The sequence below is a fragment of the Pygoscelis adeliae genome, unplaced genomic scaffold (assembly GCF_000699105.1).
Source record: "Pygoscelis adeliae isolate BGI_AS28 unplaced genomic scaffold, ASM69910v1 Scaffold67, whole genome shotgun sequence".
NCBI lineage: Eukaryota > Metazoa > Chordata > Aves > Sphenisciformes > Spheniscidae > Pygoscelis > Pygoscelis adeliae.
Genome location: NW_008825271.1, coordinates 7803003 through 7817538, shown reverse-complemented (window position 1 = coordinate 7817538; position 14536 = coordinate 7803003). Strand labels below are relative to the sequence as shown.

Below are 14536 nucleotides of genomic sequence, written 5' to 3'. Positions count from 1 at the left end.
ACAAAAAAAATCCTAGAATCAGCTGCCTGGACTGACACAGAAGACTGAAAACTATCCTACAGATGAGGCTAGGGTATCACTGCCTGTCAGAAAGGCAGGGAGTTGTCCTGCTGCTGCCCGCAGCTTGGCAGGCGGGAGATCACTCTACAAGAATCCTGCAAGTTGCTTTGTAGGAAAGGGGGCTGGGAGCAGGCGAGGGGGGGCACAAGACACGAAAAGCAGAAGCCAGCAACTATATCACATCAACAGGAGATGCTCCCTAAATAAGTGTCAACAGACAGCTGCTAGGACTACAGAAGAAAAGCTAATTCCGTCATACCAAGCAGGAAGACAGTAACAAATGAAGTCCAAGACAGCTATGGGGAAGCTGAGTAACAGACCAGCTTCACTACAAACCAAGAGCGTATTCTCTCAGTTTCTAATAGCCAAGGATTTCACCACCTGTAACAAATTCAACTCCACAGGATATGGGATTAATAGCAGTAATATTTTGGAAATGGATGACTACAGAGCAAAAGGACTAACCTATCATCAGGTCTCAGTGACTACAGGCAGGGACCTGATGCACGACCTCCTCAAGTCCTGGGCTAACCCTGCTTACAGAAATGCAGCAACCAGTTCCCAGAGATCAGCTCTGGAGTACTAAAGTTGAGATCTGCAGCAGTGCTTCTGTTCCAACAGATGAGGACTCCTACCAGACAAGAGAGTAACTGCAATCAACAACGACAACAAAAAGAACAGCTTCTTAATACCAATTAAGTATACAGAACTAAAATACACTAGTATGGAAGAAACTACCCCATAATACAACCCACTGAAGACATCTTACGATGAAATCTTTGCAAAGAAGTTAACTCTCAAATAAAAATATAAACTTACTTTGTACCTCAGGAATGGATCCTGATCCAACATTGACAGGGCTTGGAACTACTCCAACAATCAACATTTTAAGTTATTTGCTCCTATTTCCAAGGCAGAGCAAGAAGTTGAACTGCAGCAGAAGCAACCAAACTCTTGTGACATCTCTCTGTAGCATTTGTCCTCAACTACCAACAGGAGATGGATGAGAAAGTGCTTAAAGATAAACCAGAGTGTACGTCTGTGAAGCTAACATCAGCTCCGCAGAAGGATAACTGAAAGCCGTAACAAATCTTCCTTTTGCTGTTAGATTCAAAGAGATACTGTTTCAAATGCATTAGAGCTACTCCTAGTCCATCTCTTAATTAGGCTGCACAAAGCAACACAAAAATTAAATTCCAACAGGTCATTTCCTACCTTGCCAAGCTACATTACTTGGCAGAGAAGTGATGCAATAAGAAGTCATTACTCAAGAAAATTAAATTCTATTTATTCATATGGCCTTGAACACAGCACGTTCGGTAATTTGGAGATTCCTATGCAATGTGACATAGATTTGTATGTATTTCTCATTCTTTTTGTATTGTTTCTAAATGAACATCCTAAACATCTTGAAAAAATATAAAATGCAAGCTCAGTAACGCCTTTGGCTTCTTTTTAAACTAGTCATTCCAAACTACCATCCTCAGACATGCAAGTATTATTCTCCTCCTCACAGTGTGAGATATGGGAGAAAGGGCAAGTCACACAATATAAATAAAAAAACAAAATGTTGACAAATTCAACAGGCTTGGAGTGGGGTTTTCTGATGCTAAGTTCCAAAACAAACAAACAAAACCAACAACAAAACCAGCTACTACATTTGGTCTTATTTGCTCGTGAAGTAATATTCAAAGGGATCTCTCAAAGAAAGTTGCCTTGCAGATTAACGTTTCTGAAAGTGTAAAAATCCCCTTTTTGTCTATCTCATTCTTTAAGGTCACTAGATCCAGACCATTTGGATAATAAAGTTACCAACTTAGTTCCCTATTTATCTAATTAAAACTTCTGTACAGCTCATACGGAAAATTTGTCTACAGCTAAAGAACAACTGAAGTATAAAAAGCAGCTGCAGGGAAATGATGTCACTCGTACAGCGTTCCTGCAGGCAGAGCTGGCTGTCAGCATATCGGCACCAGGAAGATCCTCATTTATTGTTAATCTCACCTTTTGAGCCAAATAACCTATTTTTTAAAAAACCAAAACAAAGTTATATGGATCTTTCAGTGAAATCCTACTCTCACTGAAGCATCAGTGGTAAATTTGCAGCAAGATCATGACTTCAAGCCTGGTGTTTTTTACTAAGTTTTTTTGTACAGAACTGGTCCACTTTTATCAGCAAGGGTGTAAGGATGAATCTTTAGCTGCTTTCACCCACCAAAAATACAGGCAGCACAACTATGCAAAGCAGTTTCTCTTCTCTCATGCACAAAGAGAGAATAAGAGGACTTCGTTTTTCTAATTTTGACTGTTACTTATGTAAATGCGAGTGATGACAAGACAGGCATCGTTTTGTTCCAGCAGGTAGCTCACATATACACAGCCATCACCTTCAACGCACAATTCTGTCACCAAAAGGCACTTGTGGCCGGGTATTACTTTCAATTCACAAGCCAGTTAAGCATGCATTCTCTTAATTTTTTGCTCTACAGGGTCATGCACGCTGCCGTTTGGGCCAAAGGTGACCGCAGAGGAGATGCCCTCCCTCTTTCCAGGAGACTCTCCTCCATCAGGAGGGAGCAGGGAACAGATACTTCTTCTGCAGTCCTGGAGGACATGGATTCAGGTTCAAGTCCTTCGCCTGAAGTTCCCTAGCAATGCTCCAGCAGGTTACAGATCTGCATGCAAATCCTACGACAAGCCAGTTCCTAGCAACCCTATTTGTAATAAGCGAGCATCACCTCTTGGCTGCAGCGTCTTCTGTAGTTTGTCCTTCAGAAATAAAGGGCTGCCTCCCCTCCTCTCTCATATAAAGAGGCAATTGTAAAACCAACAATATAGGCAACTGCTAATGCTTCAAGACATTGCACTCCTTCGTTAACGGTAAAATATGATCAGAAAATAAACACTTTCCTACAACTTCTCAGGGCGGTTTAAAAAACCCCTAGAATTCACATCATAACATATTAGGATGAAAGGGTGTAAAAATCTAACATATGCTTATTTAACTAAGTGCATTACAAAAAAAACCCCACCCTATTTCATAGCACCTACACATCTGCTGGATCTGCATTATAACTATGGTGTCATAACCTGGAAACAAGTTTAACAAATTTTTACACACAAACATTGTGCATAATGCACAAACGTTAGACAAAATAGCTCTTCCCAGTCAATTTCAGACTCCTTACTATATGCACATACACTCAAAAGTTTATCATATTTAATTTTTAATGGCAATGTATACATATAAGTAAAAAAAAATTTTTTTCCCCTCAAAATTCAACTGTCACCTTTTTGCTCCTAGATCGTAGACCATACTTGAGTATGATCCTAGCGCCCCAATTAAGTATTAGTTTTGGCACTGTCAACACAATACCATAATGCAGATTCAATAAGTAAGAGCACCCTACATTTCCTCCATAAACCCGTCACACGGAGTGCCTCGAAATCCTGAGCCTGCAAGTCTATTTTAAAACTAAATCTTTGAATACGCATCATTGACATATAACAGCGATGAGCAAACTACAAGCGTATTGTAACCAAGCTCAAGTAACTTATCTGGTAAGAATACACTTGCTGATTGGAAGCGGTTACTAAACATCAGACATAAGAAGATTTAGCAATAATGCAGAGCAAATAGAGAGGCTCTTCAAAACTAATAAAAGTTTTATTTTCATGAAATATGTCAGCAAATTTCTCCGAACGTTTCGCATTCTTTTACTCACACATTTCACATTGCTTTACTCTACTTGGACTTACCCTGTGCATGAAATTATCTCTTTTCTCATAGCTGCTCACGTTTTTCCCTCAAGTAATTAGCAAGCTACATCCCCTTTGACAGAGGGATACTAACAAGCTCCTAGTTTCCAGTAGGACAAGGAATCCAACGCTACTAATAGCAAACAAGTCATTTAAGCAAAAAAAGGATTACGAAGGCTCGTTGCGAGAGGCTGGAAACTCACCCGTATTTCAGATTAAGGCTTTCTGAAGAGCTCTTTTGTAATGAGTTTTGACTCCATTTTACAAAAATTTCATTGTTTTCTTTTAAAAAACAAAATATTGATTTGAAAATCTATTAATAGTTTCTTCTTTTTGAAAATAACTAAGTACTAGAAAGACGGAGAAGTGTTTTCCAAAGGGAAAATGACGGAAACATTAGTTTTGTAACAAAACCTCCCTCCCGAGACCTCAAAGTTTAAAGAAAACAAAAGTCACACAAACTTTTCAAGAAAGGTTTCCCATTCTTCGCTACCAGGACACCAAAATAAGCTGCAAATCAAGCCAGAGCGCAGCTTATTTGCAAAATTTCATTGCCAAAAAAGCCTATAACCACGTCCCTATTAAATAAAGGGCGTTTAGATGAGCGAGAGCTCCTAAACAGAAAAGCAGAGAGACTGGCGTACCTTGAGGACCTCCATGGGTACCTGGGTGGCAGGGGGCAGGCTGGTGGGGACGCTGACGTTGATGGCAGGTGTCTGGCTGACGGGTACTCGCTGCTGCATGAACTGGGCTGCTTGCTGCTTCTGCTGCTGCTCCCGACGCTCCTGCTCCTGCATCTGCTCACGCATGAGCTGCTGTCGTAGCAGGATTCGTGAGGTCATGCTGGAGGAGCTTAAGGGAGGCTTGGAAGCGCCAGGATGCTCGGAATTGCTGTGGGAAGACCAGAGAGAGACGGCTCAGCTTCCACAAGCGGGATCATGGCTCCAGCAGTCGGAGCTTGCAGAATGACACCCGCAACGTGGGGCAGGATGGGTGAGGATACACTGTACCATGTGAGGAGGAATTCGGAGCCGACCTACTTCAGGTACTCAGCAGCCACATTAGGCTGCCTTAACTTGACTACAGCTAACCATTTCCAAACGCCAATATCCAGCTGTAAAGAGCTATTTGCTGTTTCAATTATTACAGCAAGCATCCACGAGAAAAACAAATGCTTTTACAGATAGCAGCAGGCACTCATATTCCTTTTTTTAAAAAGTAATAAAGGGCTGTATCAAGTCTAATGATAGGTATAGATAATAATCCAGGTCTAATGATCTAGCTCAAAAATAAACAGCTAAAATAAATCTACCTCTCCCATGAAAGCACAACATAACAGAGTTGTTATTTTCTGCAAAATACTACCTCGGGGTTGGACTTGCTGGTGGTGACACTCTTCATAGCTAGAAACCAGACCCCAAAAAAACCAAACCCAACCCCCACTTCAGGACTATCAGCATCTTCCAAGCACAGTGAGATACAAGAACAGGCAGAATAAACAACGATAACGGCTTTATTCAGTCCCACTTTATAAAGCGTATCAGGCTGGCCCCGAGCTAGCACACTGCACTGCTTCACCACCTAAGAACTATTTCTAAGCCCTTGGCAAGCAGAGCTTCCTACCAGACAGCATGGGACAAACCATGGGACTTTACCACGGACTGCAGGGATACCTTCTGAAGCAACCCATCATTTTGTTAGCCCTCAGAACTAAAATCCATTTATAAGACATTTCTGTAGCATAAGGCAGAACAATTAGGGTATGTAAACACCAAGCTGCACATCCTTCAAGGGAAGGATGTTGGAAGTGGGTAAGAATACATGACTCCATATAAGAAAGAGCTACAGTGCATATAATTCAGGATATTTGGTTTCTGATTCTGACTGCTGCAGCTGATTGCCGTCAGCCCATGGAAGGAAAGGGCTCATTAGTCTATCATGATGCAGGGCCATGCCTGGGGAAGCCAGCAGTAACCCTCCCACCCTAGGAGACTCCTCTTGCAAACCCCACCTCTGGCTCCAGTGTTTAGGTGCTACCTGCAGGATGCTGACGGAACAGCTTGCAAAGGGGTCCAGGAGCCAGCATTCCTTCCCGGTCTCCCCTGGAGGCTGCGGGCACCAAAAGCTTGTGCTTGGGCAACCGGAGCCAGCGCTGCTAGAAGTTTTCTGGCTTTGTTTAGGACTGATGTTGAAAACAGTTCAGAGTAGAAATGAAAAAGGAGAACCCACGCTTACTCCCCTGAGAGATCAAACTCTGCTTTTCCAGAGCACACATTTTGGGGGCAGGGAGGGAGGGAGGGGACCATCTTGCTATTTAAGACCTGTCAGGTTGAAACATTCACAGAGACACTGATCCTTTTGATAAAACAAGAGAAAACCTTTGTGGTGAAACTAATGCAGCTGTGGAATAATCGCACTAATTAGCTGCTCAAGACAAGTCATTGACTGTGATACTTGTAAAAAACACCACCCTTTCAATTAAGGGTGAAGCAATTCTCACATCCAAACCCAGCAGTGTGTTTCCTGGCTGCACATCTGAACCACTCGCACCATTTCCAAACCAAGGACATGCTTTATTTCCATCACCAAGGTAGTTATAGGGACAGCGGTCTCCCAATTTTTTTTGATCACACACTGCTACCAGGAAGAAAATGTTTGAGCATGCACCCCAATATATGTATATTTTTTTATTAATTACATGTATTACTGAAGCACTAATATTTTCTTCCTGCCCACCAATGATATTGCACACCCCACTTCGGAGACCGCTGTAATAGATGAGAAAAAAAGAGGCATTCAAATGCTGCTTTTAAGGAAGGATTCATTCTCCTCATATTGAGGAAAAGCTTATTTTGTATTGCACTAAGAAGGATTCTCCTTCATGTGCTGCTGGCATTTTTTTATAGATACCTAAATGCTGCAAAATTGCTAACCCAGCAGTTCCTCCCACCTTTCATTTTGAACTGTTTCTCCGCCTACCAAAGCCACGTGTGCTGAAAACCATCTCAGAAGAACCTTCCCATATACTAAAATCTGGGGGAATGCGATGAAGAAGGAAGAAGAAATTATTTCCGTGGCACTTCAAAGAGCCCCTGCCAGGGAACCTCATCTCGCTCACGCGATTACTGTACCTGCTCGCACCAACAACTCAACAACTGTCCTTACAGCTTCCTGCAGGCAATTCAGGGGTCTACCAGTGATAAAAATTGGTCAACAAAAGCTTCAAATATTGTGTCTTTAAAAGAAACAATAATCCCAGAAAATGGTGTTCCATCAAATTCTTCCCCAAAGGACAGAAACTCTTCTAGGTTTTATTTCTTTTGTAATTCTGCTCAATATTCTAGTTATTCATTGGAAAAAAAGGCTTAGATGTAATTAGGTAGGTACTGCAAGGTTGGGCAATGTACTTTTTAAACAAGTATCAAAAGAAGAGCAGACACCAGCAAGGGGAAGAAGAGTCTGATTTTATTCACACCCAGAACATCAGATTTTGGAGGCCAGATTAGGGGGAAGAAAGAGCTTGAGAGGAGATTACTGACTGTCTTGTTCATCCTCATTTCAAAGGAGAAGCCAGAAACCAGCATAGCTACAACAGAGCCGCAAGCTCAGCAGATACATCGTTCTCTGGTTTGTGCACATTATAATTTTACGCAGTATAGAGGCGCACAAGCCCTGGACGCAGGCAGCACTGGCAGCAACGTGCTGCCAGACCGCAGCTCCTGCTGTCAACGCATTTGAGTTCAAATAATGCTTTTATCTGGGATAAAAGCTGCTGCACAACACCTGCCTGCCTGACCAGATGCTCCTGTCACAAGCACCGTGAAGGAAACTGGACAAACACAAGACCTACCATGCAAATTTCCCGTTCTTCATCCCCCAGGGGCTGTAAAGCTGCTCCCGTGGGCAGGGCAGTCTCACCACACCAGCACTCTCTCCACTCACCAGGAGTAGCACTGATCAAATGTGGAAAACTGTTTGAAACTTTGGTATCTCATCCTCTAAGCCTGTCCCATGCACAACACGGACCGTCCTCCTGCCCAGCTTCCCTTCCCCACCGCGTCTGCTCCTCTTCTCAACCGCAGGACGCTCTGCGCAAAGCTCCGAGGTGGAATGGAAGATGGTTTGGGTTTCATCACCATGTACCCTCCGGAGAGCAAACAGGAAAAGGTTTGTCAGAAACTCAATTTTCCAATCAAAAAAGCAATTAAAAACTATGTTATGTCAAAGGCTTCATCAAGAAAGTTTTGAAAATTCATATTTTTAAAGCTTCTTGACCTTTACGTGCTGCTGCACAGGCAGATCTTCTCCCATGATCGAGCACGGTGCCATGTGCTGCAGTACGACCCAGAACCTGGACACGTGGATTCAAAACTCTCATACATGAACTGATTCACCCCTGGATTATGTAGAGCTGCTAACAGAGCCCACACACTCACACAACTGCTCCCCGACGCGCTTTAGATACTTCCTGCAAACACAGTTTATGGATACCATTTAATTGCAATAAATGAAACCGACTCATCCTTTTAATTGACATATGATTAAACCAGTTATCCATTAGCAGTCTAATAAGTATAGTGTAATACAGACTGAGAGTTATTAGTTACGAGTGTCATGTGCCAATCCAATTAATCATGAAGTGATAACATTTTATTAAATAAGTTTAAATTACATATCTTTTGCACAGATGCCTGGGAAATGTTAGTTACTACATAAGTTACAATGCAGATGGCCGTTGCATAATAAAAGGCAACTGACCAGATTAAAATCAAGTTTGATTTTGTTGCCATCAACTCAAGAGATTACAGAGCCCATACCTTTTAGAGCCTAATCTACCTTCCCAGATGTGTACTGATTATTTTATCTCTGCTTCCTTGGGCAAAAAGACAAACTGGTCTTTTGTTGGTCGGTTTTGTTTTCAGATTCTTATAAATTGATCAAACAAGTTCTCTGGTTCACATGTATTATTTATATGAGTCGTCTGGTTTACAAACATTATTTTGCATTAGCTATGTATTCGTTAAGAAACTTCTCTGGAGATTTTGAACTGGAAAAAACTATTTATTGAACTCGGCTTTGCTTTTTAATTACTGTTTTAGTATTAAATTTTTTTAAAGGAAAGAGAAAAGCCTCCAATGTAAGGTTTCTCAGACAAATCACAAAAATTAAAAAACAGACCAACTCCTCAAATGCAAAGCTTCCTCTAACAGAGATGAACAAGAATCAAATCAAATGCATTAAAAAAAAAAAAAAAGAGCTTTCAAAACCACCTGCTCTGGGCAGGATCGTCTACCCTGCTCTAAGCAGAGAAATGGCACACAAGAGGGAGGCTGTTGCTCTCCTCCATTCCTGCCAACTGTTTGTTAATGGGTTAGTCCACAGAGAAATCAGCCAAGAAAAGCAGATTTCGCACCTCAAGAAATCCACCGAGCTGCACCAGATCTCAGAGGTCAGAGGTAAGAAATAACACGGGATTTAAAAGCTTGTGTTTCATGTCTTACCCTTATCCCATTCATAATTATTTATAGAGAAAAGAAAGGCATCCACATTTAAGTATCTGACATTAGCATAAAACTATCTTGATCTTTAAAGCAAGCAGATGAGAGGTTGCCAACGTTACAACTCAAATACTTGGCTTGACCTCCAGAAGGCACTACCAGAAGACACCACCGCACAGCTCCCCTTTCAACACCCCTCCTGTTCAATGACCACTAGAGTTTCCTCAAAACTGAAGTTTATTTGTCCAGATTCTGTTTTCAGTCTCTCTACCAAGCAGTAAAACCTCAAGAAACTTTTTGTTGCCAGTACTATATATGTGGCTGAAGCAACAACACTTCTAGCAGCATCTAACCTGCCAGCCAGCATCGCTGCTTGCACAGAGAGGGGTGACAGAAAACAGAAAGATACCAAAAGAAAAAAAATAAATGCAAGAGGGAGACAAGATTACCCCCAAAAAACCCAACCCCCAAAACAAAAAAACCCCACAAATAACAAAAAAGCCCCCTATACAATCTCTTCTCCCCTATCTTCAGCTAAAGCAAGGGATTCCGAGTACAAGAAAACTACTAGGGCATTTTCCCTGGAGCACTTTGTACTTCATTCCTAAAATTTAATAATTGATTGTGGGTTACAGCGATGCTCGACTCACCACGCCAACTGGCTGGCGCTGCTTGAAGTATCAATGTTAAAAAAAAAAAACCCAACAGTTGGCACCCTCGTATGTCCTTTCTTGCCAAGGACAGAGCAATTACATAAATGGTGTGGAGACCTTTATCAGCCTTTATAATAAAGCAAGGACTATGTTTCAGGCCTCCATATGAAAGAAGGTTTCCGCGTTCGAAGGTTACATGTTTAAAGAGAGACGCTGCCTGCCGTTACATTTGCTCCATCATCAAGGTAAACATTTTTCTGTCCTTCCAGTGCTTTCTTATCCTGACCTGCACCAGCTCAGAGCTGCTCTCCTGCAGCAGTGCCACTTACCCTACCCCACGGGCTGCACCCGTAGAACAACCCTCAACCCAACGGGCATCCATCCATCTACCCGAATGCATTGTGTGTACCTGGTTGGCAGGGGGAAGGAGGAAAAAAAAAAAAAACCAAAAAAAACCCTCAAACATTCACCATGCAGATCTACTACCCAGGAGTTAAGGGTTGAATTACAAATTTAATTAATTCAGTGGCTACACTTGTCTTAAAAAAAAAAGAAAAAAACAAACAACCCAACCACTAACAAAAAATAACCACACAAACAAAACACTTCATTTAATCCCCAGCTAAGAATTTTTTTAAGTAGCTGTGCACCATTTAGTAGTTTTCCATTTTTCTTCCTGTCTTTAAAACACACCTTCACAAGCTGCTGAACATAATGCTTTCTGAACTTAATGAAAACCTCTCTCATGACCCGGGAGCACTCAGTAAATAATTATTAAGCTCTGGAGGTGGCTTTTGCATGAGTGTTGACTTAATAAAATGCCGTAAGTTGATCTGCTTGAATGCCCATTTACTTGGGGACACAGCTTGCAGTATAGCTTGGAAAGCTTGATCACCACCAGATTAAGGAACAAGGTAAAACTAAAGAGGTTCAATCTAGAAGCTGCAAAGGTCACGTTTTACAATCCTTTACTACCTTTCCTGTTAAAAGGAAGATTAATAATTGCAAACTGAGAGTATCCTCAAAGACTTCTATATAATAATCGCTATAACGCACCTTTATGCCCAAACTGAACCTCCATTAGCCGAAATGTGCATCTGACATGATGTTTCAGAAGGGGAGAGATATATATGTATATATATTCATAATTTTTTTTTAAACATAGAGTATTTCATAAGTCTTCCCCTTCCGAAAGTCACCATCATTATCTCAGCTCCTGTAGCTCTGCAGAAGACAGTGGCCAGCTCCCAAACATGGTATTTTTAACTCCCAGAACACAACCTCCATCACAACAAATCAATCACACAATCTGCTCACGGTGCCGTCGCTCCGGGAAAGCGCCACTTACAGACAGAAGCTGTCAAAGGAGCAGGGCATGAGCGTCTGAACTCTAACAGCTTCCATCTCACACACACCACCCCACACACCCCCCCGCCTTGTGTCCGAGGGCTTTTGCTGAGCACCCTCGGGTGAAAGTCAAGCGGTGTCCCGGCCGGCTGTGTCTCTAGGGGTGGCTCCAGATAAGGACCTGGCAACTCCAATCCCCACGGAGCAGCCACACAGGCAGCGGTGCCCGGGTGCGTTCCCAGGAGCCAGAACCCAGGCCGGCGGTGCCCGGTCCCTGCCGGCACTGCAGACCTGTGCAATCCAGCACCTACCGAGGAGGAAAGAAGGGGGGGAGGGGGGTGTTGAGGCAGCCATGCACAAGGTCTTCAGATATCACGAAAGGACTCCTAAAACAGCCCAGAAGTTGAGAGTCAGCATCTTGCCTCACCTGCATGAGCGTATTGCACAAACTCCTGATGGACACAGCCCGGAGCAAAGCGTGGGTCTGCAGCGAGCACAGATAAATGCCTGGCACTACCACAGGGCTGAGCGTGATCCTCAGACCCGCGCCCAGGCAGCTGTACCACCCTCGCCGTCCCGCGGACGGACAACCCGCTGCAGGTCTGGGAGAAACAGAAGACACGGGCTGGCACTGAAAGCACTTCTCCCATTCATTAATTAAAAGGGGTGTGATCAGGCCATTAATGCCATCAGAGGAGTGGATAAGGGCTGTCTGTAACGGCACAGTTTTCTCACGATCTTTATCGCCAGAAAGACGAAGGGAAAGGGTAGGTGCAAGACAAATTTGTTTCCTGGGACATAACTCCTTCACATTCAAGGTTCACCTAGGTGAATCTCCACCTAGGAGCCACTGGAGGTGCATCTCACAAGAGCTAGACGTGCATCTGTAACGGTACGAAGACTCGATGTGATGGTGTACGCACTGTTTCCCTAGTTTCACCTCTGCTCAAAACAGGCTGAATCCCTCAGGCAGAAAAAGAGCAGGCAGGTGAAGACACCTACACACACAAATACCTCAAGCTCCCAAAAATGTTCTGTGAAGAGTTAAAGGAATTTAAAATGTAGCTGACTGCGTTACTCAATATTGGTTTGGTGCTCTTCCTCAAACTTTCAAAGCCATTACAAACTTAGAGAAGATATTACCAAAAAAATAAAGAGAAAAAAAAAAAGGCATGAGGCAGATTTGTCTTTCACTTGAAAGCCTGACCAGTCACCTTGTCAAAGGCTTTTTGAACCATTTTTCAGACACCACATCTATAGATACTTCGCTCTCTAAAGAGCTCTACACATATCTGCAAAACAAAAAGCCAGATAGCTAAAACAACCAAGAGGTGATAAAAGAAAAAGTGAGGAGATAACACTCCATTAACAACCTCTGTAGTTCTTGATTTTGTAATATAGAATTTACCTTCTTTTATCTGGGTAAATAGAGAAGATAACACTGTCGCCGAGAGGGAAGATGACGTATGATGACCGCACTTTTTGATACTTTGCAACAACGTAGTGCCCAGATCTGACTTCACATCACCTTTCCATCACGTCTTGGTTTGGAAATTATCTGTCACTCACACAGTCGGATGGCAAGTTTATTCACAGAGGCAGCCCTACAGCAAACAAGACTGGGCCATGTTGTGTTCACAACTGGTACCCGTCATCCACATGCTCAGAGCCCCTCCCAGCCAAAAAGCCACTGCGCTCCTCCAGGCTTACAGTGACCCAGCAATTCCCAGCCTAAACCCTTCCGCTCATCCGAGGTTTTCTGCTTACTGAACTCCACTGTTACAGCACTATTCAAAGCTTTCCAAAGACGACGAGGCAGCTCGAAGCCTCGTCTGGCGCAGATGACATCCTCGCTCTGGTATGCTGAGCAAACAGGATCTTAAGGAGCAGAAGGGAAAGTGTTTATGGAAGATTTGCTTTAAACAATTAAGAATCCTAAACAGTCATCACGAAAACCACAAAGCGAATTCGGTGCTCGGTGTGTGATGGGTCTGTGTTATCAGCATGTAGGACTTGCTCATTACAGTGAATACTACGTGCAAGGGCAACAGACAACCCTTAACACCTTACTGCAACAACTCTAACATTAAAATAATCTTGGACGGATATTATGCAAACCTTCACTTCAATCTCTAGCCACAGCTCTAGCTGTTCATTACAGGACCTGATCAGATCAGGGAGTGTCTTCAGCAACTTCACAGTCTGGAGAGTTGCTTTGTTAGAAAGAAGAAACTGACTCCTCAGCATCCGCACCATTTAAACAAACTTCAGTTTTGGAGTCCTCAAGCATTGCTCATATTTCTTCTACATTTTTGGCTATTTGTGGAAGAGTTATTGGGGAAAAGAAGATTGTTTTACTGTGCAGGCTGAACGACTTGGGGGGGTAAAAAAAGCCTTTACTCAGCAACAAGTTACTTGACCTACCATTTGCATGTTTACACTGCAATTGCAATCTGCAATTGCAGGACAGATGTACCAGTCTTGCTGCCTTGGGTATTCACAGCACAGACAGGAAGGTGGGATAAGCTCCAGATGTCCATCTAAGAAAGCATTAGTGATGTTTACAAACTTGCTAATTGAGGCCAAGAGAAATGACAGTCATTCACTGGAGAAATTGCCCAACTGCAGACAACTACAGAAGAGATGGCCTTCAGTTCCTTGCTTAGGCCATTCAATGCGACCTACAACATCCCTGGCATAGGGTAATCCCAAATCAAAGCTCCTGGAGAAAGCAAATGCCAGCAGTCCATCAGGCAGCGCTGCTACGCTACCACAGGATCCAGCAGCGTCCTCAGTACAGCCACATCCAGCAACAAGGTCCCTCTGTCCCCACGTACCTCTCCGAAATCCCAACCACTCCCAGTTCAGGGATTTCCCAAGACGGGTATGGTTTCTGTGTGCTTACAACCTTCGGGTGTATGCTGTGGGTCATGTCAGAACACCTCAGGGTCTGCTCTGCAGCTGGCACAGGATGGCTGGGGTAGGTCAGTGCAAGTTTGATTAGAGGATCTCTTCACCCATCATCCAACAGCTGTAAACTCTATTTTAAGTTCATGACATCTATATGAACTGCAGTCTTTCACAGAAATATTTAGTATTGATTTAAAGGCTGGAGTACTGAGTAACTGGCATCTCCAGGGACTGTTCTGGCAATTCCCCCTCCACCCCTGTAAAAAAAAATTCTGCACCTTGTTTCTAGCCAGAAACTGTTTATGAACA

At 43.1% G+C, this 14536-nt stretch overlaps 1 protein-coding gene across 4 annotated transcripts in view; it reads right to left on the bottom strand.

Annotated features, from left to right (window-relative positions):
* MITF (microphthalmia-associated transcription factor) overlaps positions 1 to 14536 on the bottom strand; it is a 70219-nt gene that overhangs the window by 46415 nt on the left and 9268 nt on the right. For all 4 annotated transcript variants that reach the window (XM_009329815.1, XM_009329816.1, XM_009329817.1 and 1 more), the window contains exon 2: positions 4464 to 4710. In XM_009329815.1, the coding sequence (XP_009328090.1) occupies positions 4464 to 4661 (198 nt within the window). In that variant the 5' untranslated portion in view covers positions 4662 to 4710. The remainder of the gene's footprint in view (positions 1 to 4463; positions 4711 to 14536) is intronic.